Raw genomic sequence first — 25,360 nt, forward strand, 5'->3', positions numbered from 1 at the left:
GACGTCCGAGTCAGCGCGTGGCCGTGGCACCAATGACAGCGACCGCCCACTCTCCGCCGGTTGCGACCCACCTGCCGCTGGAGAGCAGATGACGGGTGGGACGCACGGGGTAACCTGGCCCCGCGTGGCGGCGGCGTGTTTGGATGATAGAGCACGGCGGCCCAGCGCCGTGCGCCCGTGGGCCGTGTCCCGGTCCCGGCAGGGTCGCAGGGATAAGAAAGAACCGCGGCGTCCGCTGGAAACCGCGTGGGGGCGAATAGCCGATAAGAGAGAGAGAGGGTTTGGATGGCTACAGGTAAAGATACCTAGTGGGCTAACACTAAGATACCGTTTTATTCGTATATCAGTAACGTAATGAGTAACCGATAACGTTAAATCATGTTTGTTTAAGTCCAACAGTAATCGATACCACGCTACAAATGGATACCGCCTTATTCAAATTTGTTACCGCCGGTATTCGAGTGTGAATCGTTATCATTACCATTTACGTTACATTTCGTGAACCAAACAACACCTAATATATAATCAATTACTCATTGTATATGTGCCCGTGTGTTGTGACGAAATTAAAAAAATTGTATGAAACATAGATACAGAACAATAAATATCAATATGATATGTAAAATCTATGTGACCATTATCAATATCGTAAAACAACTCCATATACTCCTATTGTTGGCCTCGAGCGAGTCATGACTAGATCTCACGCCCGAGGTTGGTCTCGAGTGAGTTGTGACTGCGTGTCCCGTTCGATGGTGGGCTCGAGCGAGTCGTGACCGCATATCCCGTACGGGGCCTTGCAGAGTTGGTCGGCGGAGAGCATCGCCTGAGATGCCTTTGGGCGAGTCAGAAATGTGATGTTTGTCTGGGGTTGGCTTCCGTCGAGCCGTGACTCCCGCTTGAAGTTGGCCTCTGGCGAGTCGTGACTGCATCTCCCGTGCGGGGTTGGCCTCGGGCGAGTCGTGACTACGTCTCCCGCACGGGTGGACTCGTGCGAGTCGTGACTGCATGTCGTGCTTGGGGTGGCCTCGGGCGAGTCGTGACTGCATCTCCTGCCCGATGGTGGCCTCAGGCGAGTCGTGACTGCGTCTCCCGCCCGAGTTTAGCCTCGAAAGACGTGACTGCGTCTCGCGTCCGGGGTGGCCTCGGGCGAGTCGTGACTGCGTTTCCCGCCCGGGGTGGCCTCAGACGAGTCGTGACTGCATCTCCCACCCAGGGTTAACCTGAACTTTACATATAAATCATATCCCAAGGCCTGAGCATCTGAAATTTTGTGTCAAGTCTCAATGTTACCCAAAAAATGCCGCTATTGTAGCACCGATATTGGCACTTTCCTAAGTCACTTCAAATTCAAGTTCTCCAATCTGGCAGGAGAAAAGGACGAGACTTAAACCTTGTTCACGGTTCACATAAGAGTCATTAAAGTGTTTAGAAGCTATTACCTTAAGTCTCTTTTTTTTTCTTTCATGGCCTGAACATCAGACTGAACCACTGGGTATTTTAATAGTAGCTTTCCATTCTTGATCATTGTTTTAGCAACCTACATATATATTACGATATAAACCATGTGAATTCCTTTTGACAACCATGTGAAAGGATGTTACCATTTAACTTGTCTCTTCCATCAAAAGATAAAGATTTACAAATTCTTGGCCTATCTGCTAAATCAAAGGATGCGCATTATCAAAATAGAAGGGAGGGAGCAGACCACTCACTGGGCTTCTCCTGCTCGCCGCCCGGCCACTTGGAGATGGAGAAATGGACCTTCTCGCGGGATGTGACCTCAGACTCGAAGGGCTCCTTGAGGCAGTCATGTGCCAACACAGTGGAGATGTTAGAATAGCCTATATAGGTCATCCCTGCTGCCCACCAGAAGGGTGCTGTTTCTGAGACTACTAAAAGTCTACATAATATAATGTGATGTCTTTAAAATTAATTATACCATAAAAATAGTTAGAAAACAATATATGAAAAGCTGTGGTAAGATGAATTTTTAGGGAAAAGGCTGTCTCTTATATTTTTTAAAAATCCATTAAAAATGAAGAAAAGATACATATTTTTTAAAAATCCAATAAAAATGAAGAAAAGATACACGGGCGAAACTTATGGGCCCACGTCCGAGATCCTGATCTCCTCGTCCCACTCGTTTTTCGTAAATACGCCTACATAGTATTCATGATTTAATTATTGTATAGTGTATTGTTTGTGTATTTGTCTTTAGGTATTGACAACGTACTGTATGTGTATGTCATAATTCACCAATTATATATTTACTAGGTATGTATCTATGCGTTGCCACGAGAGTAAAAAATTAGTATAAAACATAGATACGGAATAAAAACTGCCAAGCATGGCCTTATAAACATGACGGTTCAGGTGTATACTCACACAATCAACACCAGATGTGCTATTTTCTTTTAGCACGGAGTCTAAAGGGATTCAGGTTCTAGAACTCATGCTGAAACTCGAACAAGAATGTAATAACGAACTAAAATAGAATCTACTAATACAACTCATCACTGTGAACGAGAATGGTCACACAGTTCCAGCTAAGCCTTCTAAGCAATACTCACAAAAAGGTCGAACATCAATTATCAACAGGAATGTCCAAGCTGTTTCCTTCGCGTTCTATAGTTATTTCCTTTAGTTATTTCCCTTACATCGAACACTTCATAAGAACTAGTTTGGGAACTCTATTTTACCAAGAGATTTTCATCTTTTCAAGGAAAAATGAACTAATTTCACTTGGGAAAATAGAAATCCCTTGAGAAAATGGGGTTCCCAAACTAGCCCTAAGTGTGGGGATTAGCCCTATGTATTGTGTTAGTCTCTAGCCTGAAAAAACATATAATCACCCATCAAGCTGGCTCTACAAGAATCTAGTTTTGAGAAACTTTCGACTGGATGAATCAAATTAAATTATGGACTCCAAACCTTTCTAGTTGAGATTGTAGAGCATCCACAAGGGCTAGGAGATCCTCCTTTTCTTTGATAGCAGACTCAAGTCGTCTCATGGCTTCTTTTATGCCAATGTCAGCATCTGCTGTTGAGACCCTAGCTTTCTCTTCAGCTCTGAATCTAAGCTTCTTGAAGAACAAAATCTCTCTCTGTAAGCAAACAATCTCTCTTCGACAAAGCTTTGCTTTCTCCTCTGATTCCCTTAACTGAAACAAAAAAATAACTTCAAATATTTTCATTGACATGAACCATGCTCATGGTGATCTAAATCTAGTACATAGCTCTGTAACAACTAATAAACATTAGAAGATATGTGTAATGCATGCAATTGTTTTTTTTTTGAAAGGGAGAGGCAAAAGACTTGCCGCTCCAATATATTAGAAGGAGTAGAACTAACAGGAAATTACAAGAAACCAAAACAACTTACAAGACTAGAAGCAAACACCTGAACAAATCTACTAAGCGGACCTACTAGCCAGCCGGGTCATGGAAACAACCAACTAACTCTTTGACCACTAGCGCGACCTGCTCCGCTGATCTAAACTGACTATGAAAGATTCTATTGTTCCTCTCTAACCAAGTGCTCCACCAAAAATAAATGATAAGGCCATCAAAGGATCTTCTCGAAGGCTTGTTGCACCTACTTCTCAAATTTCTCCACCAATCGTACAACGAATCAGGGCCATAGATCCCCAAAAAGGACGAAAGATTCGCCCAAGATAAGATTATGTCCCACACCTCCCTGCTGAAGGGGCAGTCCTTGCAGAGATGAACCGTCGTTTCAAAGGTCGAGTTACAGAGGCAACACGAAGGATTGTGAGGCCATCCCCTTTTCTGAAGGTTCTCTGCTGTCAACACTCTGTTGTGTAAAAGAGTCCAAGCGAAGAAGCGACACTTGGGTTCAGTTTTTGCTTTCCAAATGGAACAAATTTTCATTGTGCAGAAGTTTGTTGAGAACTGTATGTTATATGCGCTGCTTGCACTGTACTGACCATCAGTCGTCCATCTCCAAGAGATGGAATCCTCCAAGTTATTAAGTTCGTGCATGCTACTGATAGCCTGCCATAGGGTTACAAAATCTCTTATTTCGTCTTCTCGTATGCATGGCAGACATAGCTGAATCCAGCTAGAGGCTCTAAGAGCATGAAAAACTGAGATGTTCTTCTTCCTTGCTTTCTTGAACAGAACTGGTGCTATATTCTTAGGCGCCTGACCATGGATCCAACTAGATTTCCAAAAACTTGCTGTTCTCCCATTGCCAACGTTGACCACCGTGGATGCATTGAAAAGTTCTTCATCTATTTTGTCGCATGGCGCTTGCAAACCAATCCATGCCTTATCCCTATCCTTCCACCGCATCCACAGCCATCTGATTCTTAAAGCCCTTGCGAAGCGTTCTAGGTTCAGAATGCCCAGACCCCCCTTGTTCTTAGGCTGACATGTTGTAGACCAGTTGATCAAACAGTGACCTCCACTGCAAGCTTCAGGGTTGTTTCCTTTCCAAAGAAAGCCTCTTCTTATCTTATCAATTTTCTTTAGCAGCCATTTTTGAACTGGAAAAACCGTAAGATGATAAATTGGTTGGGCTGTTAATACTGATTTAACCAATGTTTCTCTGCCAGCTTTAGAGAGGAGTCTGCCTTTCCAACCGGCCAGTCTGTTGTTGATTTTTTCCAGAAGCGGTTGCAAGGAGATCCTTTTAATCTTCCTAAAGTGGAGGGGAAGACCAAGATACTTTCCAGGTAAGTTAGCATATTTTCCCGGGAACACTTCGGCAAGATTTGACCAAAGCGACTGAGGATAACGAATTGGAAAGATTTCTGTTTTATCAAAATTTATCTTTAGCCCTGAACAACCTTCAAAGACTTCCAGGATCGTTTTGAGAACTTTGAGGTCCGACTTGTCTGCTCTCACAAACACCCCAGCATCATCTGCATATAGGGAACACCGAAGCTTTGCCCCTTTAGGCAGGACACTTCCCAGTAGCCCGGCCTGAGCCGCCTTATCGATCATACGCTGGAGAGGGTCCATTGCTAAAATGAAAAGAAATGGAGAAAGGGGGTCCCCTTGTCGTACACCACGCATGTGTTTAATACTGCTTGTCGGCTCTCCATTTATTATTATTTTGGAGGAAGATGAGCCTAGAATTAGAGCAATCCAGTCTCGCCACCTTTGGGAGAAACCAAGGGCCTTTAACACATCAAGGAGATAAGCCCAATTTATGGAGTCGAAGGCTTTAGAGATGTCAAGCTTGATGAAAAGCGCAGGCTGACCCCTCTTGTGCATCTTCATAATCACCCTTTGAACGTATAAGAAGTTATCATGAATTGATCGCTTTTGGATGAAGGCATTCTGAGCAACAGAAACAATTTCATTCATGCGCGGTGCCAGTCTGTTTGCCAAAATTTTGGTGACGATCTTCATAAAGCTGTTTATTAGACTGATAGGTCTAAACTTATCAATGCTATCCGAGACCTCTTTTTTTGGGAGTAGAACAACACTTGCTTCATTAACAAGGTGGAGGTTTTTACATCTAAAATTGTAGAAATCGTTAATTGCAGCAGTGAGGTCTTCTTTAACCAAGGTCCAACAACATTTATAGAAAAGGCTAATGAAACCATCCGGGCCAGGAGCTTTTTCAGAATGTAAACTCATGACCACATTCTTGATCTCCGACTCTTGTATCACGATGTCGAGCTCACCTAACGAAAAGGGGGAATAATCTAGAGCGGCCCACTGAACTACCTTATGTCTCATTCCTGTCTCTCCCAGAATCTCCTTGAAATGTTGGTGAGCCTCTTGCAGTTTGTCTTGTTGGCTAGACAATAAAGTACCATTCCGAAGGAGATATCTGATATAGTTCTTCTTTCTCCTATTGTTGGCTACCAGGTGAAAGAATTTCGTGTTGGCGTCTCCCATACGCATCCATAACTGTCTGGAGTGTTGTCTCGCAGTTGCTTTTTGAATGGAAGCAAGACCAAGAATTTTGATTTTCAGCCTTCTCCTGAACTCCAATTCATCGTTGGAGAGCTGTCTATTTTCTTGCGCCTGCTCTAGGTGAGTAAGAGTGATCTTGATAATTGCCAGTCGGATCTTGACGCTCCCTACTGTTTTGCGTCTCCACATACTAAGGGCCTTAGCTGTGCGTGACATCTTGACATGCAGCCTCAGAATGGCATCTTCAGAGTTAACGTCAGTAGACCAAGCTCGATTAACCACCTCCTTGAAATCGTCCAGCTTTGTCCAGAATGATTCAAATCTGAAGCCTTTGAAGAAACGAAATTGGGAACGGCCTTGCATAATAATTGGGCAGTGGTCTGAAGTCATAGTGCAAAGGGACAACAGATCTGCCGATGGGAAGAGCCCATGCCATTGAGTTGTCCCAAAGAATCTATCTATCCTGGTCATTGTAGGGTCCACTTGTTCATTTGACCAAGTAAAGGCTCTATCATTGAGCTCAAGCTCTAACAGATGTAAATCATCAATTGTATTGTTGAACTGACTCATAATTCTTCTATTGATTGATCCTTTATTTTTTTCTCTCGCTCTCCTTATCATGTTGAAGTCTCCCAGTATCGCCCATTCCGGACGCATTACATTTTGGATGTTTCGGAGCTCTGACAGAAAGATCAATTTTTCAGTTTCTGGCTGGGGGCCGTAAACCCCCGTGAGGTCCCAGACCTCGTCCTCCATTCTCGAGCTAATCCTAACCGAGATCGAGAAGGTTGAAGCGCATGGAATGAGGTCCATCTCGAACAAATCTGCGTCAGAGGCCAAAAGAATTCCTCCAGAGGCACCCTGCGAAGGGAGTTGAACTGTCTGGCAAGCCAGCTTGCATCCCACGGTTTCTTTCAGTAAGTCATTGGTCCAGTTCATGATTTTTGTCTCTTGGAGACAAACTATGGTTGCACCTGAGGACATAATTGTTTGTTTCACACTTGCACGTTTGGCCGGATCATTTAAACCCCTTACATTCCAAGAAAAAATAGTGCAGTTGGAACACATTTAACTGGAATTACCACTTCCACTTGAAAGACAAGAAGTACTAGGGACAGAACCGCAGACAGACACGGACTGCAGCCAAACACCTAACAACTCCCAACACAGACAACGCAGATTACAGACATAAAGCTCTCCCCACACAAACAGAATGGAGGACAGCCGACACAAAAGCACAGGACGCCCAGGCCAAAACAGCCAAGACCACGCCACTTCAAATGGAACAGCTACAGACAGAACTAAAACACTCCACTGAGGGAACCAGGAGCAGCAGATCACATGCATCATAAGAATAAAAACTGCCACCGCGAAGAGATCTCAGGCATCCCCCACAGCCCTGATGGTTGGGGAAGCAATGGGAGTCACCTTGCGTCCCCTCCTCTTATGCCCTGTCTTCTCTACCCCTTGGTTGACCAATTCCATGATTGCCTCCATCTGCTCTTTGGTTAGCGGCCTTGAGAAAAGGCGAGCAATCTGTTCAAAAGAATTATCTTGGTTAGAGGAACATGAAGCAATAGAGTTTTGGTTTTGTTTCTGATTTGTTGCAGTATTATTGAGCTTAGCTATCAGGATGTCCTGGGCTTTGGATATGGCATCCCTGGAACGCCCCATCATAGTCTTTTTCTTGGCAGCTAGTCTAATACTGGATCTCTTTTTGAAGGTAGTAGTCTGATTAGACAAAACAGCAGCAGATTCAGTGGATTGCCCCAATAATGCACTAAAACTGTCTGGGGTATCAATAGGAGGTGAATGGATTAGCGGTTGATCTTTTGGTAAAGCAATATGTGCAACAAATTCTTGAAGCTGCGCATCAGAGCAGACCCCCTGCTTGTGCGCGGATGGCTGACCGACTAGGAGTGGTTCATTGATATGTACTGCGAAGGAAGTGGGACCATCCTGATTATGTTGATTACAGCGTTGTTCTATGATTAAATCGCAGCCATCCTGGATAGGCTCTACACTTGCTACCCCATGGGTTGGCCTTTGTGATTGGGTTGACCTTAGTGGTTCTTGAATCAATGGGACATTGGACAACGTACTAAAATTCTGGCCTGGGTTAAAATTAGGTTCAGTTCCCCTTTCTACACTGGAAGGACGCTGATCATCAACAGAAATTGGGGGAGGCAGAGGAGGTACCTTGGGCGATGCAGATGCCTGGGACAGGAGCGAAGCCATGCTGTTATCGCGGCCGTTGTCGTCAATCGGACTGGAGTTCCCCTCAGCAGCCACAGGAGTCTTGTTGCCAGGAAGGTGAACATTGGTCAGCCTAGAACAATCAGCAACTGTCGACCCTTCACCCACGCCTGATGACCACATAGCCGAGATCAGGGGGTTAGCAAAGGAAACCTTCTTAGCTTTCACCACAGGGACCCAAGATTTGGAGACTGACAACTCCAGCCCATGACGACGGAAGGGAGTGGACGATCTGTGCCTTCCATTAGAACTGTAACAGTCAGCAAGGCCTCCACGGCAGCGAGACACTCGTGCCCAACCAGACAGACTGCGCCGGCGACGGGTGCCCAGGTGACGACCATTCTGAGGGTCGTCGTCATCATCATGCTCCCGGTCACGACGGACAGAATCCCTGCCACGGTGATTAATTTGATACTCCTTTTTCTCGCCAACAGAGTCTGGGGCACCATAACTCCATACGAACTCACGCCGAGGCAAACGGTTGGGAGGCCCTCCCCTGCTGCCCCTACCACGAATGAAAGTGAGATCTTCAACTACCTCAATATGGTTGCGCAGCGTGTACACATGACCCCTTTTCAGATCAGACGGGCCCTCATGATGGGAACCAGCCAGAGTTAAAGGAATGTCCACAGAAGGCAATTCACTATCTGGCTCGGTGACTGTTAGCCACACTTCCTTAGGAATGTCACAGGGGTCAGAGCACCAGGCCCACAGATCAAAGGACCTAGTGCGCTCTCTACGTCTGGAGCTCTCCTGAACAAAGTGAATGGCACAACTTCTACCCAATGCTCTTGCTGCAACATCCTCACCCCAACAGTGGATAGGGATCCCTTCCACCCTAACTTTGACTCTGAACTCGAAACTAGATTCTCTAGCGTAGCTATTCTCTGACCAGTCACCAAAATGAAAAACCCGACCACGATAAGAAACAGACCTCCGGTCGAGGGCCCACCGCTTGGATCTTGGATCAGAGAAAATAATCAGAAATTGTTCAGGAAAGTGCTTGATAAGCTGGTACTGACCATGCTGAAGGTTGAATTTTTCGCGCAGCATATCCCCAGCGAACAGAGAGTCAACCTCATGACTGTTACCATCGAAGGAACAGACCACCGTCTTGCTGATCAGATCGTCCCTGCGTCGACGAATTGGTCCAGTCGCCGAGATGGCGAAGGTCGCACGAGCTGGCCTCCCCCGAGGATCACCTGGATAACGGGCTTCCATACAAGGGCTCTCTTGCAAAGCTTGTAGATAGGATTTCTTGGGGGAGCGAGGAGGGAGTCTGAGCATGGAAGCCGGCTGCTTGTCCTGCTTTTGTAGACGAGGCTCGGTACAGGAGTTGTGCTGCTGCTGCGGACAATTAAGACTGCCAGTACCCTGCAAAGATATCCCCACTGGTTCTATACTGGCACAAGGCGATTTGGACTTCCTCTGAGTGCCTCTACGAGGGCAGGACCTAGCCCGGTGCCCAGGAAGAAGGCAGAACCAACAACGCGACGGAGCCGAGCAGCGAAAGGCAAGATGGCCAGGAGCGAGACAGTTGTAGCATTTATCTTGAAGCTTCAGTTTGAAGAGACTGGATGCCTTGTCAACCAAAATCTGTGAGGATCTCCCAGGATCTGCAGAGCTTTTACGCCACCAGTACTTTGGTTTAACTACAGACCAACCACCTTCGTCCAGTCGCATCGAGGCAGACTCGCGGCCATTGAATTGGAGCTGACTGGACGGCCCAGAATCGGCGCCGCCCGTCGCAGGCGGATGGAATAGGCCACTGCTTGCATTCACTGCGGAAGAGGAGTTGAATTTCTGACGCAGACTCGACGGGTCGTCTGCCGACCATTTCATCTTCTCAGAGCAAGGAATCCGCTGTAAAGGATCTGGAAGTAGAGGCTGAGAAGAGCAAGTCCCGTCACCGATGGCAGATCTGAGGACATCGAATCCCAGCAGGCCCCCAAGAGCAGACGAAAAACCATCCCCACAGGACTGCAAATCTTGACAAGGCGCCGGATCGGAGCGGCGCGGACGGCAAGGAAACGACCCCCAAGGACTTACCGCCGGTGGAGATTGCTGCCGGAGCGGCCCTGCCGGAACATCGAGAACGCCAATGTCCTGCTCCACGGGGAGACGGACACGGAAGGCAGGAGACGAAGGCTGCAGACGAGAAGCCAGACCTGAGGAGACCGGAGAGTTGGCGGCACCGGGAGAAGGGGCGGAGGCCCCGCCGCCAGGGAAGGCGGCGCCACGAGAGGCCGCGACTTGCATATCAGACAGAACCCCAACTATGGTGTGATGCATGCAATTGTTACCCTAAGAAAAGATGATTCAACTTGTTTCTCATTGTCTTGTTTTAGAAGTTCAAGCTGTAACATAAAAAACTTCTCTCTTCATCTATTGATTGTGCTGCAGAAGCAACAGTTTCAGCTGTTTCTGCAGTATCCTATAATTTATCCACAATTTTATTGATGGTAATGGTAGAATCATATGCACGAGTACCCTGCACTAACTGGTGGAGTTCGTCATCTTTAACTCGAGGTGTCTCTTGTTGGTCACAGATGCATTGCCATTGCCACAAAAATAGAAATAGAAATAAAAAAAGAATTTCAGTACCCAATGGTCAAAATATAACATAATATAATTTCAGAAGTATACAAAAGAGTAGTACCATCATTGCTGTGAGCGAACAACCGCCCCGCCGTATTGGATTTGGCTATCCTAGCTGTCGTGGATTCACGAGTACTGCTCTCCGCTCGCCTCCGCCTCGTAGACATGTGGCTGACTTCGCCAACTTGGCCTGTGCGTGCGTCTGCCAAGTTCCAGAAGCCACGCCACCGATCGTGATTATTATCCATCAATCGATCATTCCGGTAGTATCCATCCAACTCTTCATAACAGGCGACCTGAGAGCAGAGCAGACAGAGAGCGTTCTGGCAGCCGTTGCGGAGCTTGAACCTCTGCAACCACCAACAGCTAAACTAAAAGCAGCGGCGGACGGCGCGCGGTACTGGACGACCGGCCGACGATGGCTACGCCGGCGCAGCAGCAGGGTGACCAGCACCAGCCGAGGCTGCAGAAGGTGATGGTGGCTGTAGACGAGAGCGAGTGCAGCCGGCACGCGCTGGAGTGGGCGCTGCGGAACCTGGCGCCCACGCTGGCCCCACCGCTACTGGTGCTCACCGTGCAGCCGCACTTCCCGCTCGGATACGTCTCCGCCGCGTCCTTCGGCGCACCCCGTACGTAACGTACCGATCGACGCCTCATTTTCCTTGCTCTCACTCCCGTCTTCTTCGACATGTATGGGCTGAATTGAACGGGATGGTCCGGTTGGTTTGCTAGTGGGCACCGTCCCTCCGGTGGCTCCGGAGCTCATCAGGTCGATGCAGGAGCAGCAGAGGGAGCTCACGCAGGAGCTCCTCGACAAGGCCAGGGCCATCTGCGCCGAGCACGGGGTATGTGCAGATCCGGTCCCCTTCTTTCTCCCAAGTGCTAGCGTTTATCTATTTTACAGATCGTCGAAGTACTTTCTTTTTGGCTAATTTTCACAGAGCAGGTTTTAGCTAGAAGCCTACAACTAGCTGTTCCTTAGCTAGAGCCATAGAGGGATTGAGGTTACCACTCGACCCCTGTTTGAACTGCACTGCAGGTTGCTGTAGAGGCAATTGTCGAGGTCGGAGATGCAAAGGAGGTGATATGTGAAGTGGCTGAGAAGAAAAATGTCGATCTGCTGGTTCTTGGAAGCCACAGTCGTGGGCCAATACAGAGGTATACATGCATCTTGGACCCATCAAGAGTTAATCCTAAGCACTTGGTCACTCGTTTTCTCACCACTATCCTTCATCGTCGCTGCAGGTTGTTCCTTGGGAGCGTCAGTAACTACTGTGTACATCATTCTAAGTGTCCAGTTCTTGTGGTGAAGAACCAAGGCTGATGAAGGATTCAACTCCCAGCTGCTAGTCCTAATCATGTTCGGGTATTTGTCAACGTATTTGTAATGTGTAGTACTTGCTTTAGCCAAACGCATTGGCGAATAAAGTAGCTTGCTTTGCTTCTTGGAAGGGCCGAGGCTGGACTGGAGGAGAGTTCTTTTTCTTTTTCTTTTTTCTGGTCAGTGTGCCTTTGCTCCGGAATGGCAGAGTTGTAAATAAGAACTACGAACTTTGTGCGTATTTATGGTTGTTGTATTTATGATTGTTCCCTAAACCCTAAACCAATCAATCAAGCAAATAGAGTTGTAAGCTATATTTAGCTAGGATTTTAAATAAGCAATCAAACAAATAAGGCAGCCGTTGCCACTATCCATTTCTCATCTCTCCCAGATCCGATCGCGGCCACTGCCATGGCAGAAGCAGCCGGCGGCGGACCCCTGCTCCCCGAGGAACTCGTTATCTGGGAGATCCTGACGCGTCTGCCGGCGAAGCCCCTCCTCCGGTGCCGCGCCGTCTGCCTCTCCTGGCGCCGCCGACTCACCTCCGACGCTAAGTTCCTCCTCGCCCACCACCGTCGCCAGCCGTCGCTCCCGCTCCTCACCCAAGGGGACAGGAGCACCGAGGACAGGAGGATCGACGCCCTGGACTACCGCACCGGCGAGCGGCTCCCCGTCGCGCGGACGACGGGCCGGACCGCCGCCAACGCCGACGACCTGAACGTGCTCGCTTCCTGCGACGGCCTCCTCGTCCTCATCGCCAACGGCGGCCTCCACATCTGCAACCCGGCGACCCGCCAGCGCGCGCCGCTCGCCCTTCTCCACGGCGCCTCCTGCATCTCCGCGCTTTACCCTTACCGCCCGTCCGGGTCGTACCGGGTGGCGGGTGCTCTGCTGCTTCGAGAGAGCCGAGGACGGCCACGCCGTGTACCACGTGCACACCGTCGGGTCGCGCGAGCTCAGGTGCGTCGGAGAACCTCCCGCGCTGTGGGCGTCCGGAGACGTGGCGATGGCGATGCCGATGATGTTGTGCTTTCACCCGCACGTCGTGGCAGGCAGCAGGATCTACTGGCAGCCGGTAAAGCTGCCCGGCGGCAACGGGAAGGTCAACAACATGCTCGCGTTCGATACAGTGACCGAGTCCTTCCAGCAACAGCTGTCGCCCCCGCCCGTGGAGGGCCCCTTCCTTGAACTGTTTCAGATGAACAGCGGCGCCCTTGGATTGTACCACTGCCGCGCCGGCAAGGCTGATCTTTGGGTGCTACAAGATCACGAGAGCTGGTCCTGGTCGATGAACCATCGGATCAAATTTGACGTGCTGTTTTTCTCTCTGCTGCCGGTGCTGGACCCGGAAGGAGATGTGCTAGTGCTTTCTAACGAAGGGGAAACAGGCATCCTGTGGCAACGTCTGTATCACATTTCTGGTGCCAATGGCAGTTTGCTGGCCCAGTATCAATGGAGCGCTTATCTGAAGCTTAGAGCATCTCCAACAATGCCTTAAACTAGTGCCTCAAATTGAAATATAGGGCTCTACACAGGAAAAACCACTCCAACAGTGTCTTAATTCAACAAATTTTGTCAAAAAACTATAGGGCACCCTCTCAAGTGCCTCAAATATACTACACTGTAGTGGGCTGCCCTATAATCTAGATTTGAGGCTTTAATGTTGGAGCGGGGTGTTTTGTTGGTGTCCTAAATTCTATAAAATTTACTTATTTTTAAATTATAAGGTATTTTTATAGGTCACGTTGTTGGAGATGCTCTTAGCAGACATACGTTCAAAGAAAGTCTAGTCCACCATGACTTCTTCTCGATGGAAGGTAATGCGGCTGGTGTGGATGAAAAACCATTGTTCGATGGCCTGTCAACTGTGGCATTGCTTCGTGAAGATACTTCTGAGCCACATTGAGATACAAGGTATTAATCAAGCTGCACTCCTGGTGATTCTGAACTGCCTAGTAATAACAGCACAACAGCACTTCAGATTAGTAATAACCTGAAACTATACCTAGAGTCCGATATTTATTTTCTCTTTTCACATGAGTCATGAACACTGTTATGACTGGTATTTTATTTTTCCTACTCACATGAGTTATGTTAAGACTTGTTCTCAAATGCTATAAGTTAAGAACAAGACAACACATAATGTTAATGTTAATACCTCTCGTCTTTCGAAGCATTATTTCCCTTAAGATATAATGATCTTCAGACGAAGGTCATAAAAAACATACCTTCATGATCGTAATTGTAATAATATCTATACTACTTATTAAGAAGGTAAGAGTAGTCTGCCGTTCTGCCCTCCCCCGTTCCGCGCGCAGAAAAAAAATCAAACTATGGCTGCCCAGGGATTGAACCTTGGTGGATCTATTGAGCAGAATGTCTAACCTTCCACCCTCTAGCCAACATGACTTATGTTGAATTGTGTACAACTTCAACTAAGACGTCTTTTGTGTTTAACCCACCGTCCACTCTGTATGCTCACTGAGTCTAGAAAAATATTTATAGCTTGGCCCCTGATCTTTCTGGAATTTGGGACGCAGTCCAGGAAATAAAGAAAATAGGGAAAATGAGTTTAGAAATTGATTTTTAGTTTAAAAATAATTGCAGAAACCCATTTAATTCATGGAAATTTTATATTAAATCCAAATGAGTTCATTCCAATTTCTATAATTCTATAATATTATTTTTATCACATAATACCTCTGTTTTGTCATGAAAACAACAATAAAATTGATTTCCTAATTAATCCTATATTAAATACATAGAAACTTTGGAAATTCGTAATTTCCCCATTTTAATTCCAAATGGAATCGTTCCAGTTGTGTTAGTCTCGTATGAATATTTACTACGCAGTAACAACATTGATTATACCATGTTTCATACTTTTATAATTAGATATTTATTTATCCTATGTTAATTGGGTTAATCTATGTCTATTGGATTAATTTATTTAATATATTAATATAGTATTCTAACTTTATGGTTATACGATGTTTGACCATTAATCTTGCAAACACACACTTACCTTTTTGTTTAAGCAAAAGCGTATGGTGGTACGTGTTCGATGACTAACGATGTACGAGAGAATTTCTTTCGGTATGTGTGAAACGTGCTCTCCAATAATGAGACCATACAAATCATGATATATATCAAAGTCTGTATGATACTGATGGTTGCAATGTAGTGGTGAAACAGATAGATTATAAATAACGAAATTTATGTATGGCCAGAATCACAAATTGATTATAAAACATTTTCTCATAACGGTATAACACATATTTTGTATATAAGTTATCGTAGTATACTGGTATTATATATTCCCGTTGTAACGCACGGGCATTCAGCTATCATGTATAGAAGTCTGCACGGTACTGTTGGTTGCAATGTAGTGATGAAATAGTTAGATTGAAATAACAAAATTTATGTATGGCTAGGATCACAAATTAATTACGAAACATTTTCACATAACAGTATAACACACATTTGTTCATAAGTTATCATGATATTAAATGTTTCCGTTGCAACGCACGGGTACCCACCTATATGTGTTTATGACTACATCTATGACAGGAAACACATCTACTACATCTCTCTCCAAGCTCACTTGCTACCATTGCACAATGCGTAGTAGTAGATAAGTATCACCGATATTCTTGAATTATATTTTTGGATGGAGGTAATATTATTTAAAGAAGAGCTTTGCATGCTATTTCTTTTGTTTGAATAATGCATTATACTTAAATTCCCTTTTTTGCATGTGTGAAATTTTTTCTTCGTAATATTTTTTTCCATGGATCAGACTTGTGAGTCATTTTCATAAACCAACGCCAAGCATGAATCCATGTTTCCTACTTCAAACCCCGAACAAACTCCATGAGCAGGAGGCACTCGCGTTGTCGTTGCTCATCGATGACGAGAAGAAGTTTGGCGACAGTCAGTTCGACCTCTAAAAGCAGTCTTACATGGTCGCATGCGCCGCTATGTACGACAAGCTCTCGCGAAGCTGCCGCTTGGACGTGGTCCAGAGAAGCTGCACCGCGCTGTCCATCGTTAAGCAGAGGGGCCTCATGGTTGTCGCCAACGTCGACGACTCTCGGGTTGTTCTGGACACCGCATCCGACGACGACGTCATCACGCCGTCTAGCTCATCGTCCACCTGAAGCCCAACCTGCCACATAAGTCGCTACTGACCGGACATGAATTCTTGTGTGCTGGGACGATGGACGTTGCTGACGTTGTGTGAGTGTCCTCGAACATGATGTATGTAGTGGAATAGCGCATCCGGTGGTGCAACGGCCAGGGGTACTACCTCGTTGATGAGCCCGGGGTGCACTTCGTTTGGCAGTCCAACCAAGAGTCATCGGTACTCGTCATGTCGCGTGCGTTCGACGACTACTATATCGAGGATTGTTGCGTCATCTTGGCGCCGGAGGTGACACAGAGGAGGATCGACAACAGTGACCAGTTCGTCATCCTCGCCACCGTCAGGGTAGCTTTTGTGTCGGTCTGCCTTTAATTCTCTTCGCAAACACATACACACTTACCTTTTTGTTTAAGCAAGAGCATATGGTGGTGCGTGTCTGATGACTAACGATGTACGAGGGAATTTTTCCGGCATGTGTGGAACGTGCTCTCCAATGATGAGACCATACAAATCGTGGCATATATCAAAGTCTGCATGATACTGATGGTTGCAATGTAGTGGTGAAATAACTAGATTGAAATAACAAAATTTATGTATGGCTAGGATCACAAATTGATTATGAAACATTTTCTCATAACAATATAACACAGATTTTGTATATAAGTTATCGTAGTATACTGGTATTATATATTCCCGTTGCAACGCACGGGCATCCAGCTAGTATATTAATAAAAGAGGAAGCATAGGGAATATGTAAAACAACATGAATAATCATATGTCATCATAAATATGTATTCCTTTTATTAATCATAGATAAATTGGAACAGTATTGAATTACATTTGTACCTTCGGCTTGACAGAAGGTAAAAGTTCAAGCGTGACGCACAAGTGAATACAGGTCAGCGTGAACAGTATGGGGGAACTGTTCATCTATTTATAGGCACAGGACGCAGCCTGTGAGAAATTACATTCATGCCCTTTACATTCATTGTTAACTAATAGTCAACTTTATGAGGACTAGATAGTCTTTCCCCTTTAAGTCGGTTCCTTTCTCTGTCATTTAGCCGAAGCTCCCCCCGTGCATAGCTTCGGAGCAACTCCAGCCTTCGTCGCGATCATGCTTTTAGCTCAAGTCCGAAGGTACCTGTTTATATGCTATACTTGGAAGATTTTGTTAGACCTCGTTTTTTAGGACCTTCGGAGGACGAAGGCCCCCAACAGTAGCCCCTCGCAGTATTAATTTGTTTAAGATAACGAATTTAGACTGCGATATGGACGAAAGCCCAAAGCCGAAGGCCCGAAAAAACACCTTCCCTTTGCTAGAATAGCAACAGTCAATGACAAGTGGGGCCCCTTGGTTTGGAGCGCGCTGAGTATAAATAAGAGCTCGCACCGACCTCATTTGGTACACTGCCTGTGCCATTTGCTTTATTTTCTCAATTTCACAACTGTTGCTCACCAACACTTGCTAGGTTTTCAAAGCTTTTCAAGCTTCGGTTTGAAAGACACATTTTCATCATTTCTGAAAGAAAGAATGTCTCAGGACAAGAAGGTTGTTGCTGAGACGAAGCTTGCTGAAGAGGAGAAGCTTTTTGAGGAGAAGAAGGTTGTGAATCCATACATTGCTGGATTTGTCGAGTCAATGGCAAAAACAAATACAGAAAAGATTACTAATGAGATATTGGAGGGCCTGTCTGAGGATACTGGTGACAGTGATAGTTATGATGCAGAAAGTGGTGGCGAAGATTCTGAGGATCGACCCTGGAGGCCTAGCCATACAATTTTCGGAAAATCTTCCATTAAGCAAAGTCACCTCGAAAACATGAGAAGATACTTTCGAGATATGTCTATTGTGAGGGCTGGCGGAGACAACAACGTTCCGGCCCCTAAGGAAAACAAAGTTGTGATTTTCTGAAGCTTCTTCAAAGCTGGGCTTCGGTTTCCGCTGAGTAAGTTTGTGGTTGAAGTATTGAAGACCTACCAAGTTTTCCTTCACCAACTGACCCCGAAGCTATATTGAGGATGGGAATCTTCGTCTGGGCAGCAAAAAGACAAGGGGTAGAACCAAGTGCGAAGTGTTTCTGTAGCATGCACGAACTTTTGTATGAGACAAAAGCCATGGGGAAAGAACAGTATCATAACAACTTCGGTTGTTATGGGTTTATTGCCCGTCCCAATTACAGTCACCCTGTGCCGACGTTTCGGAAAAGATGGCCCGGGAATTGGATGGAAGAATGGTTTTATGTGAAGAACGACTTGTCAGCGAGGGAGGATATTAAGGAAATTATTATGCGCCCCATTTGGTCCCGCTTCGGCCTTCGAAGGCTGAAGGTTGAAATTGATGAAGCCGCCAACGCATGCCAGAAGGCATTTGGTACTGTTTGTTTTTTCATTGGTACAAGAGACTTAATCCAGGAGCATATAGCCTTCAGAATATGGCCACTTGTAGAGAACTGGGAAATGCCGAAGGAAACTGTCGCCGAATCAAGCAAAGGTGAGCTGGTCCGGTTAAAGTATACTTTCAGATATGGGGATAAATTCGATGAGCCAAACGATGACTGGTTAAAATGCATCGAAGTAACAAGTGATGAACTGCTTGGATCATATTCCAAGGCAGAAGATAATGCATTATCCACAGCCTTCGGAAGTCGGGGAAAGAAGAGATTGAACAGAGTTTTTGACGCTATTAGCTTCGTCTATCCCGACTACCGCTATCCACTGCGGGGGCAAGGAAAGAAGAGGAAAGCTACTGCTGCGGTCGCCTCGGCAGAACCTGTGCCGAAGGCTACAAGCAAAAAGATGAAGGTACTTACCCACCGGCCATGCTATATTGAGCCAGCCGTGGTGCCTAAATTTGTTGGGGAGGCTTCTTCAGCTGCTGAACCAAGAGAACCCGTTCCTTCCACACAGAAAACTGAAGAGCCGGTTGAAATGCCGAAGATATCCTCAGCCGAGCTGGCTGAGTTGAAGACTGATAAAGATAAAGCTAAAAAGCCAAACATTGAAGAAACAAAAGCGCTAGGAATTCTAAGCCCTTCATCAGAAGTAGCAGTGCCGAGGGCACAAAAAAGTCACAACTCCCAAGAGGAGAAGGATGTCAAATGTACTAGATGTGTTAGAATCAGTAAAGACATTGAGCTCTACTCCTTCAAGGAAAGTTGTTGAGGCTTCAAAAGTGCCAACCGAAGTTGAAACAAAGCCGGCCGAAATTGAAGTTGCAGTAATCCAAGCTGAAACCGAAGCTGGGCCTTCAGAGCCCGCTGAGAAAAGGCCTTCGGAAATTGAAGAAAAGGCAACAAAAGAGAGGGCCACAGAGCGAGTTTCGCCTGAAAAGGTTACCACTTCTGCTCCTGAAGCTTTAGAAGAGACCATTGATTACATCATCCGCCATGCTTCGGGAAAGGGACTCTCTAAGGAAGAGAAACAAGAGGCTCAACATTATGCCCAAAAACTAAAATACCCAAAGGGGGCATTAGTGTTCAATGGCAGCGGGGAGGAATATTTTTTGTACTGCCTCCCGGATAATAAAGAAATATCCGTCTGTCGGGAGATGAGTAGAAGCTTCGGATTTCCGAAGCTAGAAGAAGGCCTTTTGGTGTTATCAAAGGATGAATTGGCTGACAGTTTAGCATATAATAGCATAAAGGTATAAAAGCTAGTTTTGTATTTGAAAACGAATTGCTTCATTTGCTTATACCTGATCTTGTCCTCCTCTTGCAGGGCCTAATCCTTAGCAATGCCCTTAGAGCACAGAAAGACATTGAATATAAAGGGTATACAATGGCTCTGAACAACCTTCGTTCAGAGGTGATTGAACTAAGGAACGAAGGCCTTGAAAAAAACAAGATATTAATTTCATTGATAAACAAAATAAAAGAAGACGACGCTAATTCTAAGGCTCAAGCTGAGGTCCAAAAGAATGAGATCGAAGAACTTCGGAAACAACTAGCAGAAGCCAAGGAAAAATGTGTTGTTGCAGAAGCTGATCGAGAGGCTAGTGAATATTGGAAAAATTATTTTGAAAAAACAGTTGAAAAACTTCGCGCATCCAAGGAAAGATGTTTTGAAAAATCTTTAGGCTGCGTGAAGAAGATAAAGGCTAGCTTCGCCAACGTGGGCGCCTATTCAAACGAAGATAACTTTATACGAGGCGACCCTAAGGGTGTTATCGAGTGGATCAGCGGAGAAGCCGAAGCTTCTGAAGAAATCTTAGGTGATCGTGGGGACGTCTGCGTGTTCTCTGGTGCGAGAGGAGTTTCGGCTATCTTGGAGAAGGTGGGTTGTAATCATGTTAAAACCTTGGCCCAGGCCGAAGCTGCCCTCTCCGTGGATGACACAAAGGATCCCTCGGCCGAAGCAAGTTTTCTGGGCGAAAAATTTTTCACTGACATCTGGGAGAATGGTGGTCGAGAAATGGCCCACAAGATAATGAAGAGCGAAAAAGATATTCATGATGCTCGAGAAGCAGCGAAAGAAGCTGAGAAAGCTGCAGAACTCGAGAGACAGATAGGTATCGTTCAATTGGTTTTAACTTCGTCGTTTATTTTCGTGGCTTCGAACTGAGTGATTTTTTCTATTGCAGCTGAACTATCTCCTCCACCAAAACCGTTCGACCCCCTGGCAGACCCGGAAATGAAAGAAGCAATAGATATCATTAATATAGTAGAATCTATTATTGACGAAGTTGTTAACAAGCTGCTAAATGAAGTTGCGGAGAAGGTCCTGAGAGAGGACTAGTAGTTGTTTGTAAAAACATTTTTAGATAATCAATGTAATTTTGCTGTATCAAGACTGCGATGCTCGATGTATATGTTTTTGAATGTAAATTCTTTGTAATTCAGTTCTTTACGATGCATGAAACTTTATATACATACCGTTTTTTGAGCCTTCGGCGAAAAAACACCTTCCCTTCTTTTCATGCTTCGTAAAGAAGAAAATTCGTGCTTCGGAAAAAATATCCTCGCTTCGTAAAAACATCCCATCTTCGTAAGCAAAGGATCCTTTCTTTGGCATTAGAACAGACGAAGCTGTATTTCTCAGCTTTGTGCCTTAGCACGCTTTCATTTTTTATAAAACCTCCGAAGATCAACTTCGTATTCAATTCGTGTCATTGGTGCAATATGATATATGTTGTGATGATATGCGAGATGATGTGATGATATGATTGTTGGGGCGAAGGCAAAGACGCCACCCTTCGCTCGAGGCCTTCGCTGCAGTCGTTGGTCCAACGGAGATAAAACGGGCAGGGACACCCTTCGCCCCACACGACATCAGACGAAGGCCTGCAATGAGGTCATCCCACCATGCGGCCTCGTCCAACTCGGAGGCCCACGTGTGATCCGGCCCATTGTAGAGGGACCCGCGTGGCCGCTGCGTGTTACGGGCCTAATCTATAAAGGCATCCCTGTAATTACAGTCTGTAACCCTGCTTTATGGGAATATTCTGGGGATAACCTAGGTGTCTGAGGGCACATGCGTCCTTAACACGAGACGCTGGGTGCTCAGACACCTATAAATACCCCCGACAGTGCCCGTGAGAGGCTAGGTTAACAGAGCTATTGCCATCTTGCGTGAGAACCCTGTTTACGTCACCACTTCCCCCGTTGGATCCCCTTGCGGCTGAGAGCAAGTTCCAACATTTGGCGCCCACCGTTCGTGCTACGAGAAAACCACCCACGATGGCACCCAAGAAAGCAAACCCGAAGGCTGACGAGGCTGCGAAGGCAGCACTACTTGCTGCAAGAAAGGGCAAGGCCCTCGCCCTCACCCAATCCACCCACCAAGAGGCCACTGAAGACGACCCTCTCCGCACCTGCGGCCCTGAAGGACAATCACAGCCAGCCCTAGGCTTCGCCCCACTGGAGGGCGCGGACCTCACTGAGGACGGTGAAGTCCTCGGCGTCTCAGCGGAAGAACAGCTACAGCTGCACGCCCTGCGCCTCAAGAACCGCAATCTCCAGAGGCAGAAAGAGATACTGGAGGCCAAGCGCCAGCGCGTGTCCGCGCTAGCCAGAGTGCGGCAAATGATACGCGACGAAGAGCAGAAGGCCCAGGACCTCGAGCGGGAGATCGCGCTGATGCAGCGCGAAGGCCACCTTGGCCTGCAGCACGCCCCCCCCCCCCCCCCCCCCCCCCCCCCCCCCCCGCAGCAGCAACTGGAAGACACGCGCGAAGGCCACCTCGGCCTGCAGCATGGGCCACCCCTGCAACAGCGCGCACAACCGCAAGACCCGCGTTTCCCCCAGCGCGACCACACTTTTCCGCACGCCGCGCCATTCCAAGGGGTCAACTACCTGGACGAGCGAAGTCCCCTGGCACCACACCTGCAAGTGATGCCTTGGCCCGCTAACTTCCGGGCAGGGACCTATCCCAAGTACAACGGCAGCACCGACCCAGCACAATACATAATGAGTTATCAGGTCGCCGTTGCATCTTCCGGAGGGGACGACGCCACAATGGCCAAGTCTTTCATCATCGCCCTCGAAGGCCCAGCTCTCACCTGGTTCACCAGGTTGCCCCCGCTGTCCATTGATTCCTGGAGAAGCCTCCGGGACAAGTTCCTGCTCAACTTCCAAGGGTACCGCCTAGACACCGACGCCTTGGCCGAACTCTCGCTCTGCAAGCAGCTGGAAAAAGAGACTCTGCGGGAATATTACCGCAAGTTTCTAACACTCAAGTCACAGCTGCCCTCAGTTGATGACCAGATCGCCATTCACTACGCCATCAGTGGCCTTCGCGCCGGTGTCCTTTACAGTCATTGCATCAGGGATCCGCCCAAGAACCTTCAGGAGTTATATCAACTATTTGAAAAATACGCCAAATCCGAAGAGCTCCACTAGCGCAAGGTTGAGTCCCAGAGAAAGCCCAAAGATGCTCCACAGTCCAGCCGCACGTGGACGAGGACTCCGCAGCCAGACTCTGGCCGAGAAGGCCGCAACCAGCAGCAGGTGCACAACATCGCCAACCAGCACCCCGCTGATGATGCCCCTCGCCGCCAAGAGTATCCCCCCAGGGCCGCGGAGGTGGAACTCGCGGTAGGGGCCGGGGACGCGCGCAGCCGCCGCGCCGATTCTACTGTCTCTTCCACGGCAAAGACTGCACCCACCAAACCAAAGACTGCCCAGAAACGAAGGCCACCAAAGACAGGATGGCACGGGCGCAGCCAGCTGACAACCCCAGAGTTGTCGCACACACCTACCAGCAACCCCCTCCACCATATATCCACGCCCCCGCCCCGCATCCACCGCACCACGCTTACCAACACCATCCGGAAGTACAAATCGTACCTCCCCCACCCCCACCACCACACCAGCAACATCAAAACATCCCCACGCCCCAAAGCAGGAAGACTTCGCCGATCAGCCGTATCGCAGAGTCATTCACATGATAACTGGGGGGTCCAGCACTGACTTCGACACAAAGCGGCAGAAGCGGGACCACTACCGCAACATCAACCACGTCGCTGTCACCGGCCCAGTCATGCAGACAAAGTGGTCCCACATACCGCTAACCTTCAACGCACGAGACGTCGACCTGCGCAGCGCCCCCCACAGCGACGCCATGGTTATCAATTGCAGCGTGGCAGGCTGGGACCTGCATAAAGTCCTAGTCGACAATGGCAGTCAGGCGGACATCATCTTCCTCCACGCCTTCGATCGCATGGGCATAAGCCACAGCCTGCTCAAGCCTTCGGACAACCCGTTGTATGGCTTCGGCGGCAAGGGCACCTTTCCTGTCGGCAAAATAGAGCTGCCTCTCTCCTTCGGTGTAGCACCCAATGCCCGAAGCGAGCAAGTAACATTTGATATTGTGGATATGGTATATCCATACAATGCCATCATGGGCCGGGGCTCCATCAATAAGTTCGAAGCAGCCATTCACGGACTGTACCTATGTATGAAGATATCAGGTCCGTTAGGCGTTATTACGGTCTACGGCAATCAACAGACTACGCGCAACATAGAGCGAGACTTCGTGCCCGGTCAGAGAAACGTGCACTGCCTCACGGCCCAGCGCGAGGTCCCCGCACCCGCCAGCCCAACCGATAAACAGCATGACAAGGCACAGCTGCAGAGCAACGACGGGACCAAGACTGTCCCCCTCGACCAGGCCACGCCCAAGCAGACAGTCACTATCAGCGAAGACCTCACTGCGCATGAAGAGGAGAAGCTCCTCTGTTGCCTGTCCAAGAACAAAGATGTCTTCGCCTGGTCAACCCTCGACCTGGTCGGGGTCAGACGATCCATAATTGAGCACAGCTTGGGAATCGACCCTTCGGTGAGGCCGAAAAAACAGCGGCTTCGCAAGATGTCCGACGAGAAGACAGAGGCCGCCAAGGCAGAAGTGCACCGCCTCCTGGAAGCCAAATTCATCGAGCCGGTGGCTTAACCCACGTGTCTCTCCAATGTTGTGATGGTGCAGAAAAAGAGCGGGAAGTGGCGAATGTGCATCGACTTCACCAGTCTTAATAAGGCCTGCCCAAAGGACAACTTCCCGTTGCCGCGGATCGACCAAATAGTCGATAACGCGGCCGGATGCGAAGTCATATCACTCCTCGACTGCTTCTCCGGTTACCACCAGATATACATGAGGGAGGAAGACAAGGCTAGCACCAGCTTTATAACGCCCTTCGGCACATATTGCTTCATCAGAATGCCGGAGGGACTCAAGAACGCCGGGTCCACCTTTTCCAGGCTTACCAAGACAGTGCTCAACGGGCAGGTTCGCAGAAATATATTCACATATGTGGACGACATCGTCGTCGCCAGCAAGAGCAAAGAGGACCACCTCGCAGACCTCGCCGAGACATTCGCGAACATGCGGGACGCACGACTTCGCCTGAACCCCGATAAGTGCGTCTTCGGTGTTCACCAGGGGAAAATATTGGGTTATCTGGTATCACACCGCGGCATCGAGGCCAACCCAACCAAAATCCAGGCCATTATTAACATGACGCCCCTGCAGTCACCCAGAGAGGTCCAGCGTTTGACGGGCAGATTGGCCGCCCTCAACAGGTTCATTTCCAAATCCGCTGAGCGAAGTCTTCCCTTCCTCAAAACACTCCGCGGCGCAAAAGACTTCGTTTGGGGACTAGAGCAGGCGGCGGCCTTCGCCTCACTAAAACAGTACCTGATGGAATTGGCCGT

At 47.7% G+C, this 25,360-nt stretch overlaps 2 protein-coding genes and 1 long non-coding RNA gene across 3 annotated transcripts; 2 read left to right on the plus strand and 1 right to left on the minus strand.

The window, feature by feature from the left end:
* Positions 1 to 6,969: 6,969 nt before the first annotated feature.
* On the minus strand, positions 6,970 to 8,211 carry LOC103651373 (uncharacterized). Its single transcript, XR_564701.2, has 2 exons — positions 8,095 to 8,211; positions 6,970 to 7,431 (listed from the first exon to the last, which is right to left on the minus strand). It is a non-coding gene; the product is annotated as an uncharacterized lncRNA (long non-coding RNA).
* Positions 8,212 to 11,017: 2,806 nt separating this feature from the next.
* Positions 11,018 to 12,329, plus strand: LOC100282113 (ethylene-responsive protein). The gene is made up of 4 exons (NM_001155026.2): positions 11,018 to 11,378; positions 11,482 to 11,594; positions 11,789 to 11,907; positions 11,995 to 12,329. The coding sequence occupies exons 1-4, from the start codon at positions 11,168 to 11,170 to the stop codon at positions 12,071 to 12,073; spliced, it is 522 nt and encodes a 173-aa protein (NP_001148498.1). The 5' UTR covers positions 11,018 to 11,167; the 3' UTR covers positions 12,074 to 12,329.
* Positions 12,330 to 12,370: 41 nt separating this feature from the next.
* Positions 12,371 to 13,451, plus strand: LOC100304338 (Ethylene-responsive protein). Its single transcript, NM_001165776.1, has one exon. It carries the CDS (start codon positions 12,482 to 12,484, stop codon positions 13,256 to 13,258), a length of 777 nt encoding a protein of 258 aa, NP_001159248.1. The 5' UTR covers positions 12,371 to 12,481; the 3' UTR covers positions 13,259 to 13,451.
* The last annotated feature ends 11,909 nt before the right edge of the window (positions 13,452 to 25,360 follow it).

Source organism: Zea mays, chromosome 3 (genome assembly GCF_902167145.1).
Source record: "Zea mays cultivar B73 chromosome 3, Zm-B73-REFERENCE-NAM-5.0, whole genome shotgun sequence".
NCBI lineage: Eukaryota > Viridiplantae > Streptophyta > Magnoliopsida > Poales > Poaceae > Zea > Zea mays.

Coding starts and splice junctions, on each gene's coding strand:
- LOC100282113 (NM_001155026.2), top strand. CDS start 11,168: ATGGCTACGCCGGCGCAGCAGCAGGGTGACCAGCACCAGCCGAGGCTG. Junction 11,379..11,481: donor CGCGTCCTTCGGCGCACCCC/GTACGTAACGTA, acceptor TTGGTTTGCTAG/TGGGCACCGTCCCTCCGGTG. Junction 11,908..11,994: donor AGTCGTGGGCCAATACAGAG/GTATACATGCAT, acceptor TCGTCGCTGCAG/GTTGTTCCTTGGGAGCGTCA.
- LOC100304338 (NM_001165776.1), top strand. CDS start 12,482: ATGGCAGAAGCAGCCGGCGGCGGACCCCTGCTCCCCGAGGAACTCGTT.